At 39.4% G+C, this 27144-nt stretch overlaps 1 protein-coding gene and 1 long non-coding RNA gene across 3 annotated transcripts in view; one reads left to right on the forward strand and one right to left on the reverse strand.

The window, feature by feature from the left end:
• Positions 1-25669, forward strand: part of LOC127419730 (neurotrophin-7-like) — a 54030-nt gene extending 28361 nt beyond the window's left edge. Inside the window, exons 2-3 of one of the 2 annotated variants that reach the window (XM_051661394.1) lie at positions 20656-20768; positions 24638-25669. In XM_051661394.1, coding sequence (XP_051517354.1) covers positions 24652-25350 — 699 coding nt within the window. In that variant the 5' untranslated portion in view covers positions 20656-20768; positions 24638-24651 and the 3' untranslated portion in view covers positions 25351-25669. The remainder of the gene's footprint in view (positions 1-20655; positions 20769-24637) is intronic. The other variant, XM_051661393.1, reaches the window with a different exon arrangement.
• Positions 20664-22307, reverse strand: LOC127419734 (uncharacterized). Its single transcript, XR_007893718.1, has 3 exons — positions 22193-22307; positions 21945-22049; positions 20664-20796 (listed from the first exon to the last, which is right to left on the reverse strand). It is a non-coding gene; the product is annotated as an uncharacterized LOC127419734 (long non-coding RNA).
• Positions 25670-27144: the final 1475 nt, after the last annotated feature.

Here is a 27144-nt window from a genome sequence, read left to right on the forward strand (position 1 = left end):
AACTGCACAATATAACTTGCAAAAGTGTGGCAAAGGGCACTTTTTTATAAATCAGTATTGGCCGATCTTAGTGTTAAAAAAATCGCAGACTGGTATCGGCCTCAAATTTCCTGATCGGTGCACCACTAGCAAAAACTCTTTGTGAATAAAAAACAGTTTTCATCCAATGTGTTTCAGAGAAAAAAATCGTCACTTCCACGGAAATTGGTGCAAAATGGAAATGAAAGTGGTAGCCACTGGGGAAGCCACTGGGACTATTTTATTTACTGCGTTTATAATGTGTAGACAAACCTAACCCTAGGGTTACCCTAGCCCTAACCTTAACCTAACCCTAACCTAACCCTAACCTGAACTCTGTGAATTATTCAGTCATGTGACTTTTTGACACGCATCTGTATTTATTCGGTAAATGTGTTTCTGTAGTAGTTTATTCGCATGTCTCTAAAAAAAAAATAAAAAATTAAATAAAAAGCGAGCGTTTTAGGCGTATTTTGGAAATGTTTTTTGCATCTTGGTTTTCATCCTGCATTTTTATGTGATATTCCAAAATTACAATATGTGGATGGAAGCCATATTGAGAAGGGTTGTCATACTAAATTAAGAGTAGCATCATGCAGTTTCAAGTCTGTTTGTGTACATGAATGCACATATGTGTGTGTGTGTGTGTGTATGTGTGTGGTTAATGCAATTGCAAATGGTTTCATTAATCCTTTTAGTTAAAACTAGGGCTGTCAATCAATAAACATTTTTAATCGAATTAATTACATGGTATGCCGATAAATTAATCGAATTAATCGCAATTAATCGCATTCATACATTTTTGCTGAGAAAGCCCCTCAAATAACAATAATTCAATATTTAATGATTAAATAATTATAGTTATTTTTAAATAATTATATATATATATATATATATATATATATATATATATATATATATATATATATATATATATTATAAAAAATAATAATTAGATCATTAAAATGACATTATTTTGGCACACAAGTTAAGTATTAAAAAGGCCAATACAAAAAGTGGCTTTAGAATGCAATATATTGTTTATTTCTATATTATTGAACATACTGTAAGCCAATTATTGGTCTACAGTTCACAGCAATCCATTTTGAAATTGAATTCATCAATGAGTCCGAGATTTATTATAAGGGCTTGTCTAAGGACGCGTCAATGTAAACTTGTGTCAGACGGACACTTTGGAGAGTCTCGGTTGCATTTTGTCATAAACATACCGTTTTTTAAGTCTCTGTGTCAAGTTAAATGAAGTTTGAAACTTAGAAAAATATGTCTTGAGATCCCTGTCTTCAGATTAGCGATCCATCAAGATGTGTTTGAAAGCAAGAACGTGTTTTTGTCTGCTGTTGGAAAGTGCAGTTTGTTCTCTGTCTGTTTGAGCTGTGCATTGCCTATACAGTGAGTTTCGCTTACTGCCCCCTGGAGAAAACAGGTGGTACTCCATGCTTGAAATGCTTATATTTATATTATGGTCTTTTTTTATAATTTTATTTATTTATCACACATTATACACTTGCACATATACAGTGAAATTCTTTTTTTCACATATCCCAGCTAGGCTGGGGTCAGAGTACAGGGTCAGCCATGATACAGTGCCCCTGGAGCAGATAGGGTCAAGGGCCTTGCTCAAGGGCCCAACAGTGGCATCTTGGTGGTGCTGGGGCTTGAACCCCCAACCTTCTGATCAGTAACCCAGAGCCTTAACCGCTGAGCCACCGTACATTATTATATATTTTGTTATATATAATTAATCACACATGTTAAATCTACAGCAGCATGTCAGGACTGTTACTACTAGTACATGTGCAACATTTACTACAAATATAAATTAAAATCATTTCATATTTTAGAGCCATTATGGTGTGTATCAGACTCTGTTCATGGTTATAACTGTCCAGTATAGCTCTGAAACACTCTTACAGTGATTACAAAAGATGAAAAGAGTAAGATGCATAAAAGCAGAGTAATCAGATGTATTTATGTCCATTTAGATGAGTGTAGTTTAGTAAGAGTATCCCAACAATGACAATGTGTTTAGATGCATTATTTCGTCTAAGAGAGTAATTTCATTGGGTTTTATTTATTTATTTATTTTTAATTAAGGACTATAGACAACAGGCAATTGTGAAACTTTTGCGAAATTCCATCTGCAATCAGTGACTGGTTTAGCACACACTTTTGATGGATACTTGGATGGATAACCAATTACTCTTTATTTAATTTCTTAGTGTGTCATTAGAGAGTATGTTTATAATTTGGTGCCAACAGCAGCAGCTCCAAAATTTTGTTTGTTTTGTTAGAGACCAACTCTAATGCTTAATTTATTTTTCTCTCTCTCATTCTCCATTTCTCTGCCTCACTCTGTCTCTCGCCCGCTCTCTTCTTGTCATTTGTTGATAAAAAGAGGCCATCTGTCTTTAGCACTGCTTCATTATCCGTTGTCAGCACCTCACAAGAGCTGTATGCTTTTCACAAAAGACACTGTTGACACTCACAACCAAATCTTTTAACAGGCCGCTAAACGTACTGACATGTGTAGCATTCAGTAAAGAAATGAAATTGAATGTGCCTGTTTTAACCTTGATTGATGTTAAATCATTTGAAGTGGTCTAGTTTACAAGATATGAACTGTATGTTCTTTCTAAAGAAAAGGTTTTTTTTTTTTTTTTTTTGGTGCAAATTTATCTGCTTAAATAGTTATTTTACGAGTTTTTTCTTTGTTTCTTATTGTTTTTATATAACCAGAAACATTGAAAAATATATTGATTAAAAAAAACAACAACTAAGCATCACATTGCAACAGGCTTTCTTTAGTTTCCGCTAAAGATGTCACATAATGGAAAACTAGTGTACTGCTTACTGCATACTGCTCAGTATACACTAAATATGGCCTACTTAAAAAAAAAAAAATGGCCGGCACATGTGCCGATAATGTGCACAGACAAGAACCACTTCCGCGGGTCAAGAACATTTTTGTGGCATGCGGTCAGGCCGCACGGCTGTGCTGATGAAGACATTTGCGTCACCCATAATGTGCGCCGAGCAATCAGCAACACGGACAATTGAAGTATACTTTAGCCTTAAAACACTTGCATGTAAATGCAAACAGTATTCGACAAAGGAGTATGTAGTATCATGGGGCAATTTTTTGACATGGTTGTATTATCTGGTGTATTTTCTTTTGTGCGCACTCAAAGTTGCTACTTTCCTATCAATAACAAATTACATACTTTTAGTATTAATACTGTCCACATTTTCAGCAAGTAAAGACCACTTGACTGTAGGGTGAACATGAGCAGTGATCATCTGCGTAAAAATTTTTTTCCAGGGACTGTTAAAAACATTTGATCTGTAAAATAATAATAATAAGGATATATAACTGTAAGACGCTGTTATAATTAGGGGCCAAGCACTGAAGCTGCCTAGACACCTATTGTATCCGTTCCATTGTATCCGAGTCTATGGCAGCCCCATGAAGGGTTTTGAGGAAAGTTATGAAATTTGGCACACTGATAGGGGTGGGTATGCTTAGCCCCCAGACAAAATTTGGAGTCTCCAAGACAAAGTCTATAGCACCACCACCAAAATTTCACTTTTCTTTTGCACATAACTTTTGAACCGTTTGGTCGAGAAACCAAATTAATTTTCCTCTTATTACTCTCCTCATGGAGATTGTAATGGACCCCTTGCATTAAAACTCTATTCATTATAGTGGCTGTCATCTTATGATGTAAATGTTTTTGTATGTTTGTTTGTTTCTTCTCCTACAAATCTTGTAAAAAAAATTTTCTCAAATGATCTACAGACTGACCTGCACAAAAGCTATCAAAAGCATTTTGATTCACGCAACCATTACCACATTACACTGTACAAATTTAAAGAGGTCAGCATACAGCAAGAAGTGAGGTTGTATCTCGGCAATGCTTTGTCCTATTGAAACAAAACTTAGTATGCTTCATTAGGACAATGATCTAAAGATACATGTAAAGTTTGGTGACAACACCACCTATGACTCAAACAATATAAAAAAATTGATGTTTTTCCAGTAACTTGTGAACAGTTTGTCCTAAATCATGAGGTTGGTGTCTATGGATTCCTGAGGTCATGAGAATTTCAACGATACAAATTTTTACAATATCTTCCCTATCAGCTTTCCACCATTTTGATTTTCTTTACAAAGTGGTGTATCTGTTGAATGCTTTGTTTGATCTGAAAGCAAACTGGTATGTGTCTTCGACATCATGTCCTGAGGTTACCTGAGCAGTTTGGAGACAGTGCAACATAGTGATCAAAATGCTTAGTCAGTTTAAACAAAACTTTTTTTGGATCAATGCTTTCTAAGCATTCTATTCTAAGTCTTCCAAAAATGGCACAAAAAAAAAAAAAAAAAAAAAAATCACATTGTTTTTTTTGTTTTGTTTTTTTAATTCAAAACCTGCATGAACAACAGCAATATCTCAGGAACATTTTTGTGTGCTGACTCTCAGCTTGGTATGTCTCTTTAGCAACTGTCAAACTTGTGGCAGTGTGACGCAGAGGTAGGTTTGCGTACCTGTGTGTCATGCAGATCAAAACGACACCAGTTTAAGCCCAGCTTGAGGCAACTTGTGAACCATTGAGAATTTGTAATGTACATCATATCTACTTTATGCTTTCTGTTAGTGTTGGACACATGCTGCACTTTAAAGAAATGTGCTCTTTTAATTTAATGACGTTTAAAGGTGCTGTTTGCATGCCATGATCTTATCTTTGTCCCATCCAGCCTCTATAAAATGATTTACCAAGCCTACCTTAAAAGGAATGTTCCGGGTTCAATACAAGTTAAGCTAAATCGAAAGCATGTGTGGCATAATGTTGATTACCACAAAAAATAATTTAGACTCGTTCCTCATTTTCTTTAAAAAAAGCAAAAATCTTGGTTACAGTGAGGCACTTACAATGGAAATGTATGGGGACAATAAAAGTGAACGTGGCCAATTTTGGGTGGTTTAAACACAGAAACGTGAAGCTTATAATTTTATAAAATAAATTTGCTTTAATTCTTCTGTTAAAACTCATGTATTATTTGAGCTGTAAAGTTGTTTAAATAGTCATTTTTACAGTCGTTTTAGGGTTTGTTGATATTACATCATCATGGTAATGAAGTTGTAAAACTGGTTATAACTTTACGCAGAAAAGGTTTGTAAGTGATTTTGTCACACTAAAATGTTTACACACATATCCTTAATGTCTTGTGGCTATACTTTTGAAAAAGTCAGCATTTTAATGTTAATAAATTGGCCCCATTCACTTCCGTTGTAAGTGCCTCACTGGAACCAACATTTTTGCTTGTATGTGCAGACTATGCCCCTGGGCGCTTCGACAGCGCTATTAAGAGAGTATATATCTCTGCAAAGAGTATATTTTCCTCTATTAGAGCAGCACATTGACTTGAACGTCTTTTTAAAGATGCGTCTTTTTAAAGATGCAGTTCCGTCTTTGTGTAATTCCTGGATGCGGTCGTTATGTCTCCGCCTCCGACGGCCACGGGCGCTGCCTCACGTGTCTGGGCCGCGCTCACACTGAGGCAGCATTTGTGGATGGTTCATGTTCTCATTGCGAGAACATGACCATGGCAACGTTGTAGTCGTGGCTTTCCTTCCTCCCTCCGGGCGACGAAGGTCACGGCACGAGCACTCGGGCAGGTGATGTCCACCTTGGTGGTCCAGGTGGCTCAACCACAGCCCGAGCCCAGTTCTCGGCCCCAGCGTAGAGCCCCACGCAGGAAGCCAACGCCCCCCACCTCACGACCTGAGACAGACGACCCAGGGAGGGAAATGTCTGCTGCTACCATGGAGCTGGTATCCAGACCACTCCATCCCCCAGTGGAGGGCCGGGAGGTAAACCTTGTGTTCCCTTTTGTTTTGTGTTCGCTGCACCCCAAACGGGATGCGGTACAGACATTTTAAAAAAAGAGCGGTTTCCTCACTCCTTGGGTCACACAGTCGGTGTTTACGACCGCCGTTATCACGCGACCGGACACTGAGCACCTGCGACTTGGACGTCGCAAACACGGGCCCCCCGCCTTCGCACACCCGACCGCACCACACTCACACCCACGGCCAGGCGGTTGTGACGAGTTATGAGAAAGGTCAAAAAGTCCCTCCTCCCCCGTCGCTGACCCCATCGACACCGGGTACTTGGAGCAAGGTAAATGCTTTCGATTCAGAGGCATCCGCTTCACCTCAGTGCAGGGCGAGAACGCCCCCACCCTGCGTGCGTAGATCGTGACACTTCTGCGCAAGGGCGCGATAGAGCCTGTCTCTCAAGCTGAGATGAGGAAAGGGTTCTACAGTCCCTACTTCATCGTGCCAAAGAAAGGAGGTGGGATGCGGCCAATCTTGGACCTGCGAGTTTTGAACCGGGCCTTACATAGACTCCCATTCAAGATGCTGACGCAGAAGCACATTATGGCATGCGTCCGGCATCAAGATTGGTTCGCGGTGGTAGACCTGAAGGATGCGTACTTTCACGTCTCGGTTTTACCTCATCACAGACCCTTCCTACGGTTTGCTTTCAACATTGATTTCAACGACTCAATGGCTGATTCTAGTACACTCTCGAGAGTTGCTGTGCGCACACAGGGACCTGGTGCTCAGGCACCTCAGCCGTCTAGGGTTTCGGGTCAGCTGGGAAAAGAGCAAGCTCTCCCTGGTTCAGGGCATCTCTTTTCTCGGCATGGAGTTAGACTCGATCTCGATGATAGCGCGCCTCACAAGTGAGCGCACGCAGTCGGTGCTGAACTGCCTGAAGTCATTCAGGCAGAAGACAGCGGTTCCACTGAAACACTTTCAGAGGTCACGCCGCTCGGGTTGATGCATATGAGACCGCTTCAGCACTGGCTTCAGACTCGAGTCCCGAGATGGGCATGGCGCCGCGGCACACATCGCGTGGCTATCACGCCACTCTGCTGCCACTTATTCAGCCCTTGGGCAGACCTTGCATTTTTGTGGGCAGGAGTCCCCCTACAGCAAGTGTCTAGATGCGTCATGGTCACCACAGACACCTCCAAGTTGGTCTGGGGCGCTGTGTGCAACAGGCACGCAGCCACTGGCTCCTGGACAGGACCACAGCTGTGTTGGCACATCAACTGCCTCGAGTTTCTGGCTGTACTGCTCGCCCTGTGGAGGCTATTGCCGTTGATCGCAAGCATGTGTTGGTCCGGTCGGACAACACAGCGACAGTAGCATATATAAATTGGCAAGGTGGCCTACGCTATCATCGCATGTCACAACTCGCCTGCCTTCTCCTCCTCTGGAGTCAGCAGCGGCTGAGGTCACTGCGGGCTACTCATATCCCGGGCAGCCTCAATGCCACAGCGGACGCGCTGTCACAGCAGGCGACGCTCAGCGGAGAGTGGAGTCTCCACCCCCAGGTGGTCCAGCTGATTTGGAGTCGATTCGGCAAAGCACAGGTAGACCTGTTCGCTTCCCGGGAATCCTCCCACTGCCCGCTCTGGTATTCCCTGATGGGAGCCCCCCTAGAGACAGATGCGCTGGCACACAGCTGGCCCCGGGGGCTGCGCAAATACGTGTTCCCCCCAGTGAGCCTACTTGCACAGACCCTGTGCAAGGTCAGGGAGGACGAGGAACAGGTCACCCTTGTGGTGCCGTACTGGCCCACTCAGACTTGGTTCTCAGATCTCATGCTCCTCCCTGGCAGATTCCCCTGAGGATGAACCTCCTCTCTCAGGGACGGGGCACCATCTGGCACCTGCGCCCAGACCTCTGGAACCTCCACGTCTGGCCCATTGACGGTACGTGGAAGACCTAAGTGGCCTACCACCAGCAGTGGTAGACATGATCACTCAGGCCAGGGCTCCCTATACAAGGCAGCTTTATGCCCTGAGGTGGCGTTTGTTCACGAGTTGGTGTTCTTCCCGAGGTGAAGACCCCCAGAGATGTGCAGTCGGGTCAGTGATTTACTTCCTGCAGGAGAGGCTGGAGGGGCAGCTGTCCCCCTCCACCCTGAAGGTGTATGTGGCTGCCATAGCGGCACACCACGACACAGTGAATGGGAAGTCCTTAGGGAAGCACGACCTGATCATCAGGTTCCTGAGAGGTTCCCTCATGGGATCTCTCCGTGGTCCTCTGTTTGAAGTCGAGCTGAAAGCCCTCTCTTTGAAGATGGCCCTCCTGATTGCGCTCACCTTCATCAAGAGGGTTGGGGACCTGCAGGCGTTCTCTGTCAGCGATACTTGCCTGGAGTTCAGTACGGTAGACTCTCACGTGGTCCTGAGACCCCGGCCGGGCTATGTGCCCAAGGTTCCCATGACCCCCTTCAGGGATTAGGTGGTGAGCCTGCAAGTGCGGGAGGAGACAGACCCAGCCCTGTCGTTGCTGTGTCCAGTGTGTGCTTTGCACATCTACTTGGATCGCACTCAGAGCTTTAGACGCTCTGAGCAGCTCTTTGTCTGCTTCAGCGGACAGCGGAAAAGGAATGCTGTCTCCAAACAGAGGCTTGCCCACTGGATCGTGGATGCCATCGCTCTGGCATACCAAGCCCAGGCCGTGCCCACCCCTTTGGGAATACGAGCACACTCTACAAGGAGTCTGGCATCCTTGTGGGCACTGGCCAGTGGTGCCTCTCTAGCAGACATCTGCAGAGCAGCGGGCTGGGCAACACCCAATACCTTTGCAAGATTTTACAATCTCTGGGTTGAGCCGGTTTCATCCCGTGTTTTGTCAGGTACGAACAGGTACGTTTAGTCATACGGAACAGCTGGCCTCCATGAGGCGAAGACGTGTGCTTCTTCTCCCATGCGAGTTCATGAACCTGTGAACCCTGGATGTCCTTCCTCCCTAGCCCTGTGGCTCGTGAATTCAGTGGAGGAATTCGCAGCTGGAACCAGTACATGTGCTAATATGTTCTGTACTGGGGTAGGTGCTCCACAGGTTCTGGTTACTCCGGTAACCCCCTGTGATATATTTTCCGCGGTACAGTCTCCCTGTCAGCAGACCCGCATCTCCCTTGGGCAGAGCCCTCTCTGCCCCCGGTCGCTGTGTTGTAGAGCTCCTCCCCTTCAAAGCAGGACCTACCACCGCACCTCTTCCATGTGTGGCTGGTGAGCCCATGTGACGTATTTCCACATGTCACCTCGCCTTCGGGCAGGATGTGGTCTCCGCAGGGTCTTTTACCCCTGAAAAAATAAGAAAGAGAAAGAACCCCTTCCCCAATGCATATAATAGTGTTAGATGGCCCTAGCTGAATCTAATACTCTGTGGAGAGAAACATAGAGAGAAAAGGCTGGCGTGGCCTGCTCCCATGCTAGTTACGTCGATTCCCCACCTCTGGGATGTGGGGAACTACATGATGTCTTGTGGGGCATTGGGGGAGATTACGTGCAGACTGATGCACCTGCTATTACGCATGCAGCAGCTTTCTTGCACCTGCATCGGCAGTTCACGTAACACAGTCCAGCGTTTTTCTATAGGGACCCCTAGTGTCACTACATCAACACAACGTCGAGTGAGTGACAGAAGGGGAACGTCTCAGTTACTATTGTAACCTCCGTTCCCTGATGGAGGGAACGAGATGTTGTGTCCCTCTTGCCACAACGCGGTACTAGCCGCTGAAATGGCCGGGACCTTGTCTCGGCTCCTCAGCACAAAACCTGAATGAGTGTTTGCAAGCCAGCTCCTTTTATACCCGTAGGTCCAGAGGAGTGGCATGCAAATTCCACTCGCCAATTCTCATTGGCCTTTTCTCAAAGATTAGAGGTGTTTGGGGCTCCTAAGGGCAACCCCTAGTGTCACTACATCGACACAACGTCTCGTTCCCTCCATCAGGGAACGGAGGTTACAGCAGTAACCAAGATGATTTAGTCCAATGTATTTAAATGTCACAATTCCCCCTCTTTGTCATCATTGCTGTGTTTAGGTAAAGTGGCCCATGTGTTCAGCTAAAATGGGCCAGTGAATCTGTTCAGCAAAACCATCAATGTGAACAAAGAAATATGCTCTTTAAATTAAATTAATATTAAACTCATCCAGCCTCTATAAAATTATTTGCCCTGCCTCCTTTAGCACTTGCATCAGCTCATTTTTTCTTTAATTTCCTTTTTTCTTGAAATTTTTGAACACTCTCATCTCGAAACAAAATCTTTTTTTTTTTTTTTGTACAATATAGCCTGAAGTCATGGCATACAGTTCTAAAATGCTTAAATTGTGCTTGGCCCCTTCATTGCTGCTTGCAGCTATATTTATAATAGCAGTAATTAAAGTAGTCGTTCTTAGGCTCACATTTCAAGTTAAGATAAACGAATCTCTCATATACTATTACTTAAGTCGTACATGTAAACAATGTCAGATGAAATGGAGTAATGCAGATTAAACAGAGTGTTGCTAAAACAAACAATTGCATTATTGGAGAGGTATGATGTAAAAATGCTCGAAACATTAATTTGTGTATAAAATGTACGCTCATAAAAGAGAATGCAGTGAACAATGTCTGCTTCTGTATTGGGGTTATTAAAGGATATAAACTGCTCATAGTAGAATGAAGAGGCTTGTTTTATGAGGCTCATTTGTGGCTTTCCCGATGCTATTAATCATAAATTAAACCTCGTATGAAAACTGGGAGGGAGCATTTAACTTATCCAAATTCATGTCAGGAATTCCTATTAAAGGGAAGTTAACATGTCCAATTGCATTTTGTTTATTTAACATCAAGATTTTAGGTTAAAATGTATATATATTTATAAGGAAAGGTCTATATCTTAGGTCCTGTAACTAGTCACCAATTCTTTGAAGTTTTTCATCATTTTTATTCACCTTCTTTGCCTTTATTGGTTCATTTTAAATGGTCCCACGGTGTGACAGATGAATTGTTTAATTTAAAAATACAAATATTGAATCTTGTCTCTCAGTTAATATGAGCTCATAAAGACTACATTTATAGTCATTTTATAAGAACTTTAATTTTTTATTTTGTTTTGCAGAATTCACGAAGATTGCAGACTGCCCCACAATTGTTGTTTAAATTCACTGCACACTATTACAGCTACAATTCTTATGTAATTACTCTTAATTGTTCATTTTAATTATTTTTATGCATGTTTACCAGCCTGATCTTATGAAAATATATGATATGGTGAAATTTTTCCAAAATTATATTACGTGGTGTAGTCAAAGTTGTTGTTTTTTCTCCCAAACAGATGAGGTTTTTTAATGAGTAATGCTCTATCAACAAAACCGACCTCCCTACTCTAAACCTTAAACCTAAACCTAACCGATAGCGTCATGAAAAGTAAATGTGAGATGAAAAACAGAGAGTTTTTAAGGTAGATGATGCTCTGTTGAATTTTAAATCAACAAAACTGGTCTGCCTACCCTAAACCTTAAACATAAACCTAACCATTAGCATCATAAAGAGCAAATGAAAGATTAAAAACAAAATCCCTAACGCAATCACCTCATTTTGTGGTGTTCTATGACACTTTTGGCTCATGCATCGCAAGTGCAACACTCTATCATTTGAGCTACTTCGCAACTTGATTGCATCCGAACAAGCTTGTAAATGTAGTTATGTAATGCAAAGTTTAAAATGTATTGCCTTACAGGTCATGCGCTTTAGTAAAAGTATTTAGATATCAGAAGATAGCATTGTGTGAGGAACAGGGTGAAAAGTAAGTGATTATAAACTGAAAATCTGCCGTTTTACTGGTGATTTGTGTGAAATTGAATACAAGTCATCATCTACAGGATTAACCTAAAAAATTGCAAGAGCCATGGTTACCAACATAGTTCAACGATTTGCTGTTTCCCAAAACCATAGTTCCAAGAAACATTTGCAAGCTGCAATGAAAAGTTGAGTGGTTGGAACTTCAACTCTATACCTGTGGTTAGAATCATAGTTTAATGTTTAGTTTGCTGTGTGGACATTATTTGACTTTGCTGAGGCTTCTATATCTTTTATTCCATATATATATGTATATATATATCTTTCATTTGGTCAAGACTTTGGTCTGGTTTACATGCAATTAAGAAAACAACTTATACCGGGGTTTTACAGAAAGCGTTGTTCTGAAACGTCACGAAAACAAATGCAGTCGTTTAAGGGATTAAAGGCTTTTAAGAGAAAGCACTTTCATACACGATTTCAGTTGGAGAATACACCTTCTGTGACCATGTTAACCAACATGTAGCATTTTTGGCTGTGTTCCAAATGGGATAAATCAGCCTCCACAGGGCACATCAAAGGGAGAACTTCATAATAGGTATGCTGTGAGATAACTTCAAACTGAAATTTCAATAAAAATGGCTTAAAAATTCTATTCCAAATTACTATTATTTTGAAGCTCCACATATTTCAGCCATTCACTGATCTTACAGTGGATGGTAAAGACTTTGAAGGGAATAGGGCATAGGGATGATCACTTCTGAATACAACGCACGCATTTGAAGAATGTGCATGTGCGTATGTGCTCAAGTGTGTTGGGGGAACCCCGGAGTCTAATGTAGAGGGAAACCCCATTAAGGTGCAATGCATCTGTCTCATTATGGTTCATGGCGATTTCGTGTCTTCAGCAGATTTTTCATATTAAACATCTTTCTGGTGTATGTGTAAATGAGCTATTATAATAAAATTTTCATGGAGGTTATTCCCCCCGTGTAACGTCATTAACGACAATTCTATGTTGTTGAACCAATGTAGTTCGAACGATGAATGTGTGAAATAGCTACTATGGTTTCGTGACTAGCTCGTTAATTTCTCCAATGATGCATCGTACTATGATGGTTAAGCAGTTATGTCCGGGATAGGTACCCCGTATGGGAGAAATTTTTACTTGCTTTTAGCGCCACACAGTGGACATTTCACATTGTAACTGCCGTCATACATGTAATGAACCTTGTAATATTATTTTTCAAAAATATCATCCGAGTCATGCAATTTTCATTAGATCAGGCTGCTTAACACTTATACTTGTGGCTATACTTCCTCATTTAATTTGGTGCAAAAATATTGTAACATTTATTTTAAAGCAAAAGTTGGACTGAACCCTAAACATTCCTTTAAAGTTTGCTTGGTAGATCAGTGTGAAGATGCTTGTTTGTTCGTTTATAGTAATTCAGTAACCAATTTTCAAACAGAAAGATCAGCCAACTCATGTTTATATCATTTTTTCACATCAAGATTTTTTTTTCTTTCTCTAAGCTAGAGTTGATATTATTTTGGCACTGTTCAAACCACATTAAATAGTGATTTTCTATTATTTAAAACACCACCACATAAACAGTGCAATCCAATGCCAGGCACAAAGGAGTAATGGCAGTGGTCTCCTCTCCTTGTGTGTCAAACTTCTAACTGAAAGCAAAACTTTAGGTGACATCTGGGCAATATCATACATGTGAGATCTACCCCAGATGCAAACTAAGGGTGTGGCCTTCAGTTTGAGAGCTAGGTTCAGCAGCTGCAATATCCACAGAGCAAAAGATTCAGTGTGTGCGGCAGTATCATTTCATTGTATTTTAGTGCTTGTTCCATCTCATTCTGTTAGTTTGCTTGAGAGTTTACTTGATGTCTTGTAGATGACCTGTAGTGACCATGCAACCTCTATATACTCCAGATGTATGGATGAAATGTTAGTACACTGTTGCTCTCTAGTGGTGGCTGTGAAACAAACTCTTTCCAAGGCTGAGGTCAGAATGGCATACTACCATACTACGCTTCTATTTCTGCCGTAAATACCGTAGGTGTGACAGAAATAGTATGAGTAGTATGGTAGTATACCTTTCTAAATTCACACACAGTATACTACCTAGTTTTAAAAAATCATAGGCAGTACAATTTCTTTTACAATTTTAAGTAAAACAGTAGGCATTATCCTGCAATAAACCCTTAAAATAGAAGTGTGCTACATTGTGGTCACAAGAACTCTTTACATAGCCAGTGGTGTTCAGTTATCTATTAAAATGGTTATTTTAATTTTCTTCACGTGATAAGTCTTAACTTATCTAAGTAAACTATTAACCATTTCAAGTCAAAAAGATGCATTGTTGGATACAGTATCTCATGCAGTGTGCTCTGTTATGTTCAGCACATATTGCCAAATTTAGTAGATCATCTGGGCAGTCTATGCATAGAAAATCTGCATACTGTACACAGTATATACTGTATACTATATAATGCAGAAATAGTAAGATTAGCATGTAAGCATGTGTGCCTCTCTTTCCCAATTTAAATTGTATTGTGCATTATTATTAAAATGCACAATACATTAAATGCACATTTATTATTGCTATTTGCAGCAAAACTTTGTACAATCAGAAATTGTGCACAATGAGTAAAATTAAGTAACAGTAGTGCAAATGGAGTAAACATGTTATATTAACATTATAAAATAACAATAATAAAATTGTTTTAATAATAATAATAATAATTACATCTAATAATATTAATATTAAAATAACAAAATAAAAGCACAACGCAAACCAAGAAAGTAGGATATAAATTAAAGTAGCAACATTAATTTAACAAGTACTTAAGAAGGCTTAACTAAAAAAATAATAATAAAACTTAATGTTCCAAATGTGACTACCACCCCTGGAGTCGTGAGTTCGAATCCAGGGTGTGCTGAGTGACTCCAGCCAGGTCTCCTAAGCAACCAAATTGACCCAGTTGCTAGGGAGGGTAGAGTCACATGGGGTAACCTCCTCGTGGTCGCTATAATGTGGTTCGCTCTTGGTGGGGCGCGTGGTGAGTTGTGCGTGGATGCCGCGGAGAATAGTGTGAAGCCTCCACATGCACTATGTCTCCGCGGTAACGGGCTCAACAAGCCACTTGATAAGATGCGCGGCTTGACGATCTCAGACGCGGAGGCAACTGAGATTCGTCCTCCGCCACCCGGATTGAGGTGAGTAACCGCGCCACCAGGAGCACTTAGAGTGCATTGGGAATTGGGCATTCCAAATTGGGGAGAAAAAGGGGAGAAAGACTAAATTAATTAATTAATTAATTAAAAAAATATTTTTTTCCAAATGTGATAGATGGCCTCTCTATGTCTTTATTTCCCACACACACACACACACACACACATTTCCGTACATGTAGGCCATCACACAAAGTGTGATCAGCTGAAAACCTTGGCGTGCAGACTGCTGACCATCTGGTCAGTATTTCTCTTTTGTTTATCAAATTTGCATTTTGCTGTCCATTTGTATGGTCTGATTGTGAATATTGCACATTATTTTCCATATCCCACCACTGAATTTATATTAGAACTTCAAGAACATACTGATGGTGATCTGTATTGTGTTTTGATTGTATCTGCATTGCATTTTTATCATTAGCACCATTATATATATTCAAAAACCCAAGGATCTCAAAGTTTGTTGTGGCAGCATTTAAAACCATCCATTGTGCTTCTGATAAGGCAAATCTGAGATCCGTGTCTCCCGATGGACTATGACAACACAGACTTGACATTGCAACTGTGCATTGGCTTTACTTTGTAAATGCATTACAACACTGTTTGGAAACAGGCTTGTCTCTCTGGAGCGAATTTAGTAAGCCATTTTTGCATGCCGTATTTCAGTGCAAAAAGTCTTATTCACTAAGCACTCATCATACAATTTAACCAGGCATAAAATGTGCTGTAATAGTGCTGTGCCACATTGAAATTAAAGTAATCCGTGTATCATTCGTTCATTTAATATTCAATTTGGAATTCAAAATCAGAAAAACAAAAAAAGGACTTGTTATTTCATTATTCGTTTACAAAACCAATATTAAAAATCAAATAATGACTTGTTTTTCATAATTTCGATTTAATGCTCAAGTTAAAAATAGGACATTGGAAAAATAGTCACAGGACACTGTGCATTTTGATTATTTGATTTCACTAATATATGGCTTGAATATTTGATTTGCACATATGGGTGGACATGAAAAGCCCCTTTCTTCTGATTGGTCAACCTGCACCGTCGTCTTCCTCAATGCTTTGAGACAGAATAAATGTTCTCTGCTGTTTAATTGTTCAGATGAATTCCTCTCAGTTAATATTATATTCTTTACCATTTATTCTCCAAAACTCACCACGTTTATTGCAGCTGAGCAATCTCTCTCATCAAGTAGCCAGACCCAGTGCCTACACATAACCGTAAAATGTTCACTGAATGCAGACAGGCGCTGTGTCTGAAACCACCCCTATCCACTATATAGTGCACTATTTCCAGTGTCCACTATTTTGTAGGAGTGTCTAAATTCTGAGTGAGCCACTCATTCCCTACTTTTGTTCACTCATTCTTACACACAATGCACTCTAATTTCATTTGATGTACACTTGACGACGGTTAATTGCCCATAATCCACCGCGGGGAAGACGTACAAGCTGGGAGTTTACTGCTTCCTTCACTCCTGCAATGTTTAATTCATGCTAAATGCTGAATATATTAAATTACTTTTTGACAAATCATTACTTGATTAAAATAACATAATAACATTTAGAGAGGCAAAACATACAGATACATTTTAAAATGTCCTCTTTATTTATATTTTATACAGAATTTTGCCATTAAGCTGAAGAATTATTTTTTACTAAATAATTCACTGAGGTGATATTATTTTAACTCAGGAAACTGCACACAGTGGAAATGATAATTCTGTGGATGATGTAAATATTCCATTATAACATGTAGGTTATGATCATTTGGTCGGATGAGAAATGCTACCCAGCTTCTATTGGAGTTTAAAGATACTAAAGTATAACAAATAAATACAATAATGTGCATTTGATAATTTGACAGTATATATTAAAAATGACAACCAGAATGAATGGTAGCTCAGCGGTTAAGGCTCTGGGTTACTGATCAGAAGGTCAGGGGTTCAAGCCCCAGCACTGCCAAGATGCCACTGTTGGGCCCTTGAGCAAGGCCCTTGACCCTATCTGCTCCAGGGGTGCCATGTCATGGCTGACCCTGCACTCTGACCCCAGCCTAGCTGGGATATGTGAAAAAGAAGAATTTCACTGTATATGTGCAGATGTATAATGTGTGATAAATAAAGAAAATCATAATTATTAATAAGAATAACAAGTAAGGCCCAAGTATTTTAAAAGTTCATATGTGACGTTGTTTCTGCGACAGCCCCAGAGATCCGACGCTTTGTGTATACATCAGTGTCTGAACTCACTCACTCATTTCGTTCACTCACTGCTGAGATAGTGCATTAACTGCCATTCACTATATAGGAAATAGTGAATGAGTGAATGATTTCGGACACAGCTAGGGTTTCGTCTTCATGCGATTCAGCATTAGGACAATCACTGCCACTTGACACAATTTATAAGAGCGATACACACACCCACACACACACATTATTAAGATGTTTATTAAGATTGATCCCTTGCTCTGTATGCCAAATGTCTTCTCACAGTTATTCTTCTTGTTTTATTCATTTATAAGTGGTACCATGCAGTGCAGCTGATCAGTTGGGCACCGGTGGTCCACACTGCACTAGACAGTCGGCTGGCATTCGCAGTTAGGGTGACAAGGCAACACTTTAAAACCCAGGACAGTCCCGATTTTACAAGTCATGCACCGCATCACGGTGGACTTACAGTCAGGACACCTTTTGTCCTAATAATTAGTCTAAGTCAGCTACAGTTTGATTGCTTTAAATAAGCATTTTAAATTGACATCATTGTTTTGTGCGTTTTTAAAATGAGAAATCATCAAAGAGTATTGAAAGAATCAGTTTATTTTCATTTTTACATATTGCAGTGCAATGAACAAAGCGAGATGCGGTTCAGGGAATATACAGACTTAATGTAGGGTGCATCCAAGACAGATGAGCATTCATGCTAGTGAATTATAACAGCAACAACAGTAAATAACAAATGATAAATAATAATATTATTATTATGGAAGATATTATTACATTTAATATTGAATATAAGACAACAAGTATTTACATGGTAGCGAAGAGGGCAGTTTTGTGCGCCTTTTACTATCGGACAAATCTGAAGGCTATGTGTAAATGCTGACTTTAAATTCACTGGTCGAGCTTTCATGAACTTCCGAAAGCATAATTTCCATGATGAGTAAGTCTCTCACACCTAAGCTCCCAGAGTGGGGTAAAGTTAGTTTTAGGATCGATATTTTTTGATATTCGGTTTCTCGTACCCACGCTCTCAGCCGGCAGCAAGTTGGCAAAGATTCCGCACACTTGGCTTGTTGTTATGGTATATAAATTTAAATGGAATATAACTATAATATACATAAAACCCTGCACTCAGAACTGTCAGTTGGTGTGGCGGCTGCAGAATTATGACTGAAAATGTGCTTTCATTGCTTATCGTACTTAAGGAACTGTCTGAAATTTCCACTTACAATTAAACACAGGCGGTGTCCAATCACTGATGTGCAAGTTAAACATAAAACATTAAAAGTACACTTTTACATTCCAAATGTTTTAGTAGGTTGCCAGTTAATAGATTGAGCTACTAGAGGTGAGATTTTTACAGTAAGTCCAATAATATGAATATGAATAATATGAATACAGTATTAGATTATTTAAAATAAATAAATAAATACATAAACAATTCACCAAAATGTTATTTTCACATTCCAAATGTTGTAGTAAGTTCCCAGTGGATAGACTGACATACTACAGATGAGAGGTTTACAGTAAGTCCAATGAGTACAGTATTAGATTATTTTCGAAAAATCTTAAAAAACTAAAATTTACCAAAATGTTATTTCACATTCCAAAGGTTGTAGCAAATTGCCAGTAGATAGACTGAATTATGACAGGTGAGATTATTATAGGAAATCCAATAATATGAGGACAGTATTAGGTTATTTTAGCATAAACATCATACAAATTCCTGAAAATGTTATTATCACATTCCAAAGGTTATAGTAAATTCCCAGTAGATAGACTGACTAACTGTAAAAATCTCACCTGTAGTAAGTCTATCCACTGGGATCTTACTACAACCTTTGGAATGTGAAAATAAGGTGAATATCGAACCTAAATTAACTTTACCCCGCAGTTAAACGTAAGCCTATATGTCTTTACAATGTAGGCATATGCTTCAATAGTCTTATGAATGTATGGTTATTTTCATCATCTCATTTATAACTATGCCTATTCAAACCGGAGCAACGTCAAAGACAGCAGGTTTATGTGTAGGGCTGTCTGATAAATCTGATTACTTGATGAGAGAGATTGCTCAGCTGCAATAAACGTGGTGAGATTTGGAGAATAAATGGTAAAGAATAGAATATTAACTGAGACGAATTCATCTGAACAATTAAACAGCAGAGAACATTTATTCTGTCTCACAGCATTGAGGAAGACGACGGTGCAGGTTGACCAATCAGAAGAAAGGGCCGTTTCAGGTCCACCCATATGTGCGAATCAAATATTCAAGCCATATATTAGTGAAATCAAATAATCAAAATGCATAGTGTCCCGTGGCTATTTTTCCAACGTCCTATTTTTAACTTGAGCATTAAATCGAAATTACGAAAAACAAGTAATTCTTTGTTTTTTAATATTGGTTTTGTAAACGAATAATGAAATAACAAGTCCTTTTTTATTTTTTTCCGATTTTGAATTCCAAATATGAACATGAAATGAACGAATGATACACGGATTTAAAGTGCATACATGCCTCAAATTAGGCTTATTATCAATTTGTACATTAGGTACAAAATGGGTAGTCACGATTGTGGGCTGTCTCTGGCGTTTTTGCACTGAAAATAGAAGCCAGGCCTGATGACATTTTGCAAGAGAAAATGTTGACTTTGAACGATCTTGTTTCATCTCTATAATCACTTGCAGAAATCAACATTATGATGAAATTCTTGCATTACATAAATAAACAAGCCAAATATTTACTTGCTTCATTTTGCCACAGTTAATTTGTAATGATTGCCTCGTATTTGTGGTGTAAAATATGGAAGAGTTTGATATATATATATATATATATATATATATATATATACAGTACTGTGCAAAAGTTTTAGGCACATAAGATGTTTCACAAAAACATTTGTCTTAAGATGGTTATTTATATCTTCAGTGGGGACACAGTTTGTCAGTAATTGAGCTTTTTAAATGAATTCCTTGTGTATTCATTAAAACAAAAGTCCTAAAAGTCTCCACATGTGGCAGTTTTTACTTTTAAACCAACAATTCATAAACCATAAGGTCTCCACTAATGGTAAATGTCTAATGAAACACTCTCTGGTGTGTGCTTTTAGATGGGGCAGAGGTCTCATAATGAAGTGTAGAATATCACACGTTTAGTGGAATTACACAAATGACACTTTGGGTGGTGAAATATTACTGCCAGGTGAAGTGACTTTTGCTCTGGGTGAAAATTTTGTATGTGATTAAATTGCATGCTTTAAGTCATTACATCCCTGACAATAATAGAAACTGACAAACAGGCCTTTTATGCGGCTTTTGTAAGCTCTGCAGAATATGTATCACTAACTTGTCATTAATTATATTGCCTTTATTGACATTTCCATTATTTTTATTCATGTATGCAGTTTTGAAGGAATATATTTAGCCCAAGGAACTTACGGTATTCACTCAGATGTTGTTGTACTAAAAGAGCCATGTGTTTTCCAGAAAAAGCAGACACACCAGCCAGTCCTGATGGCAGGCTCTTGGGGGTCAGCCTGCACTGGACTCTGGCTCTAGCAGCCCACTGGGACCTCACTTCAACTAGGAACATTCCACAGGTCAGTGAGTCGAGATATTAGACATAGCCTGCACCACACACACACACACACACACACACACACACACACACACACACACACACACACACACATACATAGGCTTACTGGTATGGAATGCATCTAAAGTTTAATAGTAATTTTGTGATTCATGAGGCAAAAAAAAAAAAAAATGCATATGGATGATTCTCACAAAGAATAAATGTAAGGAATTATATTTTGAATAAACAACCATTAAGGTTTTTGGCATTGTGACATCATTTTCATGACAATTAAACACAATTTTCATGTTTGCATTACAAAACTGTATTGTACATTAACAAGCTTTATCAACTACAATCAAACTGCTTGGTATCTGCATTGCACTTGCGATGCATAGGACTGGGGTATCCTGAGTCCTGAAGAGCATTCAAGTCAACACGTGAGCTGAAAGAGTCATAGAAGCACCACAAAATGCCGTAGTTGCTTCAGCAATTGTGTTTTTTATCTCACATTTGCTTTTTCAGATGCTATCGGTCAGGTTTAGGATTCAGGTTTAGAGTAGAGAGGTCGGTTTTGTTGATTTAAAACTCGATTGAGTATTAACCTTAAAAACCTCATCTGTTTTGGAGAACATTTAACTCGCTTGTAGATCCACACCTTATAACTGTCGCAATACATGTAACGAATCACGTAATGTCATTTTGCAAAAATTTCGCTGAAGTCACGTACATTCGAAAATAAATAAATAAATACTTCATTCAATCGTGAACAGTGGTTCCACATTGAAATTAATTTTCTTAGCTTAAAATTACTATGTAATCTCAACACAAACACTTTGAACTGCTTTCAACTTGACACACCGTCTTAAAACGGAACACACAAGGCACGAGAAAAAGCAGCAAGATGCGACGCAACGACCAAAGATGGATGCAATAGACCAACGGTTAAAAAATAATGCAAACGGAGAGCAAGAACGTGTCTCGAGACCCTTGCATTCACTATTCCGTTGTGCTCCTTCTTGCTGTTTTGGACACAAGAACGTGTTATGAGAACGGCCACACAATAAAGGAGATTTTGGGGAGATGTGAACAAGCCAAAAGAAATATTTTATTGCATCATTTCAATAACATTCACATTTTTCTTATTTCTCTACAAACATTTTGCTTCAATTATAGTCTTATAACTGCTTGTACTAACTTAATTTGATGTTTTCCACTGGAATTCTGAGATTTTGCTCTGCTTAAATACAGCTTCCCTCAGACAGCTGCGTCTGAGCTTGTACCTGAGGTAAAGTTCGTCTCACTGTCAGGGGTGGTGGGAGGCAGGCAGAGAGGGAAAAGAGCCAAGATTAGAATTCATTATCATTACCATTACCATCTAACTAACAATGCCAAACGTTAGAATTTAGAATACAATATAAATGCAAGTTTCACTGTTAAACCTACCTGACAGTGTCATGGAATATTGAAGTCTCTTTCCCTCTCAGTAAGAAAACTCTCGAAGTCCAGGGTTCCAGATGTCAAAAGTAATGCTTTATTGAGCAACACAACAAAACCTGAGATGCCAGCATCTGAAATCACACTTCAGGATCATGCATATTTTATACAGATTTTGTTCCACCTTCTCTCTTTGATTGATGGCCTCTTCATCCAATAAAATCATCTTATGCCACCCCCCACCCCCCAGTTTCGTTAACTTGCTTCAGTGTTGGCAAAAGCATGACTATTTCATTTTATATGCATAAAACACACTGTAATCACTTCATATGGTTACATATTTTATATTGACTAACAATCATTACTTTCTGCATTAATTTGATTAGTATATTAAATGATTTCCCTTATTACAGTTGTTGGTTACACACATTCATGTAACATGGAGAAATGTATGTCCACCCACATACATATGTTTCATCTAATTTCTAGCACTAATTAACGCACATGGATCCTCTGCCTCTTTCAGGCTGGTACCAGGCAGTGCCTGGCTTTGTTCTAATTAAAACATTAGATCATCCCTTTAGTATCATTACACACATTTTTTCTGGGTCATTCACAGAAAGGCTGTAATTCTCCATAGAGAAGTCAAGTTGCATTTTTCCATTGATTCGCACTTTGATTATTAAACTGAGTAAATGATAATTAACTCAATAAATGAATGATTAAATATCTAACATATTGAATAATATTCATAATGCAGTTATTCATAATGCATTGATTACACATTGTCATTTTTAGATCATTGCATATTGCATACATATGAATTCAATTATCAAAAATGGATTAACTGAATGATTAAATAAAAATATGCAATAACAGTTGTCTACTCCATTATGGACTGAGCGCAACACCAGGCACAGACGGAGGAGGTGCTGACACTTACAGGAAGATTTTTTTCCCTATTAATGCTCAGATATGTGACAAAGTCTGCCTATGTGTGTGTTAATGCAAATAATTACTGAGGTTTATGAATGAAAAAAAAAAGATTATGAATACTCTATTATTATTATTTTTTTGCTACAATATCAAGATTAAAATATGGTTACTGCAGTACAATCATGTTAAATCTTGAGGTTACTGTTTTACTTAAAATACCATTGTTGAGCAATGATCACTGTAGTAAAAGCATAACTTTCGTAATAAAGCAGACCGCGAGGGAACACAAAACTTAGGACGCCAACACATCAGAGAAAGCTCGGAAGCGTTTGACGGAAAGTAATATGTCGCATCGACTTCGTACGGAGTGTACTGTGGAAACAGCTGTTTCAGTTTGAATTCAAGCGGACAATTATAGGAAACCAGACAGCTGACTTTACACATTTAAAGTGGGCAGAATATCAATTGCTTCGAATAACATATGCAGTCAAAACGCATTTGCAACTCATGTTTCTGTAACATCCAACTGAAACAACAAACTAAAAACGTTCCACAAACAACTTGTGGGAAATCGAACACTAATTAAGACCAGCAAACAATACCGTTAATTGTTAAATAATGTGATAATTAAAAGAGCTTCCCTTAATTTTGCCGATGCTCTCTGCATTATATAGCGTCTTTCAAAAATGGCGCTCACTCGTGTCATGTGCTTCAGCCAGGTTTGGGTGGGGGAGGGGAAAGCTGTTCCAGTGCACGTACCCTGACACAATGTCTTAGATATTTTGAGTAATTATACTTAAATTCTGTTGTTCTTTTACTATATTTTAAAATATTTTAACAACTGTTGAAAATCTATAGTGAACACAACATTTTGGTTAAAATCAAGTAAAGTTATCATGATTTTTAGAGTAAGGTATACTATTTGATTTTACAGTGTAGTCATCTTGCACAAAAACACATAAATAACACTTAATTTTAACATATTTTGAGACAAACAGTTCTAGAATTGTGTTGTTATAGTTCATTTTAACAAGTAAACTGAACAAGCAGCAAAAATCTTTGTGTGTGTGTGTGTGTGTGTGTGTGTGTGTGTGTGTGTGTGTGTGTGTGTGTGTGTGTGTGTGTGTGGGCAAGTTTAAGTGGTTTACGAGGACATTTTTTTAGGTTACAAACTGGTAATTACAAGGGTATTATGCTATAAATGTGGTTTATGAGGACAATTCTAGTGTCCCCATAATTCAAATCACTTAAATATACTAAACGATATTTTATTGAAAATGTAAAAATGCAGAATGTTTTTTGTGAGGGTTAGGTTTAGGGGTAGGGTTAGGGGATAGAATCTATAGTTTGTACAGTATAAAAATCATTATGTCTATGGAGAGTCCTCATAATGATAGCTGCACCAGCATGTGTGTGTGTGTGTGTGTGTGTGTGTGTGTGTGTGTGTGTGTAACTTTCACGTAACTACATTGCTGAATGTCCTAAGTTGTAATTCTGCTTTCACTGTCTATTTGTCAGCAGGACGAGTGCCCATGAGGTCGTTGACGCTGGTCCTGCTCTTCCTGATCAGCGTCCAGGCTGCACTCAACATGGAAGGCTACACCCACGCGCAGGGGCCAGCCAATGAGCACGCAGCATCGGAACATTCATACAGGCCTCATGGCCAAACAAAGCATAACTCACACTACGATGACCTAATCCCAAACGTGGACCCAAAACTCTTCAACAAGCGCCGTTACCACTCACCTCGCGTGCTTTTTAGCGACGTGATCCCTACGGAAAGTGAAACAGGAGGTTCCAGGCACCCACGTGTTCGACGGAGAGCTAACGAGTTTTTGCATCGTGGCGAGTACTCAGTTTGCGACAGCGAGGAGCGCTGGGTTGACAACTTGACCCGTGCCACAGACCTAGCAGATAATGAAGTCACAGTGCTGCCACACGTTCGCATCAACAACGTCGTAAAGAAGCAGCTCTTCTTCGAGACAACTTGCCGTGTGTCTAAGCCCAGCATGTCCCCCAAGCCCGGTCAGGGAGCCAGTGGCGTTAAAGCTGGAACCTCTAGCTGCCGCGGCATCGATAACAAGCACTGGAACTCTTACTGCACCAGCACGCACACATTTGTGCGGGCACTAACATCCTACAAAAACCAGATCGCCTGGAGGTTCATCCGAATCAACGCTGCATGTGTGTGCGTGCTAAGCCGCAAGTCATGGAGGAGTGGAAAGTATTGACTGGTGTCTCTGCCAATCTGGTGCAGCCTCCTGTCTTAAGTCCCTTCCATCTGTCAGTGATAACAACCTTACTGCCAACAGCAGTGTCCGAGAACGCGCCGCTTTTCTTTTACTCTATATGTCGAAACCCAATTCCTTCCTACCCTACCTCACTCTGTAAATTATTGGTCGTTTAAGTTATGAGGACTGCATGACATATTTATATAGTTTATACAGTCAGAATATAAATATAAATATATATGTGTGTATATACAGTATACATGAAAGTAAACTTTTGTTGTGTTGTTGATGTTCTTATTTATTAAACACCTCACTTCAGTATGTCAATGCAAGACTGCTTTCTCTTTTAATTTCATTTAATAATTGCAGCCTTAGGTGTGATATCTATTTTTTTGTAACAATTTAGACATTTTAAAAAGTTTAAAATTAAAACTGAGAACCTCCCATTGAATGAAGGTTAACCACTTTCACACAGCTCTGATGGAGCATTTGCATAAGATGCTGAATCAGTTTGAACTCAAGCATGAGTAAATTGGCAAATTGGGTTTCTGAAAGCACAACTATTCCACTTCTCTGAAGTTCAACAAATGTCCAAGTCAGAATGTGTCGCAGCAAAGTGGCGCATCTCTTTTGAAAACCCTTGAATTTTTTTCTTGTGAGACACCATCCCCATTGAAATTACTGGTTCTTTCTCTGTTCCGTTAACTGTTCCGTTTAGTACCCTTAGTACCTATAAAAGTAAAAATGTTTGACTGCGAGCCCATACGGACGCATTTGACACGTGCACACTGTGACTGCTTTATGATATTCTTCTACAACGGCAGGCGCATGTGACGAAAAAGCACAAAGATGCGGCCTGTCCGAGTGTCTTGAAAACTAAGCTGCACACGCCCTTATAAAAATCTAGAGTTCTTGCAAACTAACCACAAATTTGCCACAATTTGCTATTCATTATTTTTACATGCAAATGTGATTCGCCGCAGATTTTTGCCAGAAGTTTGTAGCTCTTCACCAGTAGTGGTGAACCTGCAGCCAAACTTTGGCAACAATGGACCATTTCCCAGAAATTTGTGTCAAATTTGCAATCAACTCTCGAATTTTGCAAGGGTGGACACTCCCCACATACTGTGCTGAGGACGAAATTTGCATCACTAACACTGTTAAGTGCAATTTCCATGCCTGGGAATGCGCAACTGGGTGAGAGTAGGAGTGTTCGCGCTATCTGTATGTGTATGCATACAAACAGTGTATTCACAAAAACATATATGGGAGCTCCATGTAAATGAAGTAGCACAAGGCCTGTTTTTCTATTTTTTGTGAGAAATAAGTAATTGACCCTCGGACTTCTAGAGAACCACGTCTATTCTTAACGCAAAGTCTAAACTTGTTCAGAACATTGAATCTTTTTGACACCTGCGCTAAAAACAATCTAGATGCAGTGCAACGAATAAAACAGAATGCAGTTTTTGTGTTTTTGAAACTTGAAGTTCTTTTTAACTTGGCACAGTGTTTAAAATGTGCCGGTCCTGGAAGAGACGCTGAAGAAACAGCGAAACGCGATGCAACAGTCAAAGACATTCGTCCAGCATGTGTTTACATAGGGAAATTATGGTAAAACAGAGCAGACGCGAGCAAAAGCATGTTCGGTGTGAATGGCCCCTAACTCATCCATTCAGGCGTGTCTGTGAGTGAGAGTGCAAAACAAGTTCGGTAGGTCTGTTTATTTTTTTCATTAAATAAAAACCCAAACCAAACCCGACCCAAATCCTAAGTCCTACTTGAAAAACGACCCAA

This window comes from Myxocyprinus asiaticus, chromosome 29 (assembly GCF_019703515.2).
Source record: "Myxocyprinus asiaticus isolate MX2 ecotype Aquarium Trade chromosome 29, UBuf_Myxa_2, whole genome shotgun sequence".
NCBI lineage: Eukaryota > Metazoa > Chordata > Actinopteri > Cypriniformes > Catostomidae > Myxocyprinus > Myxocyprinus asiaticus.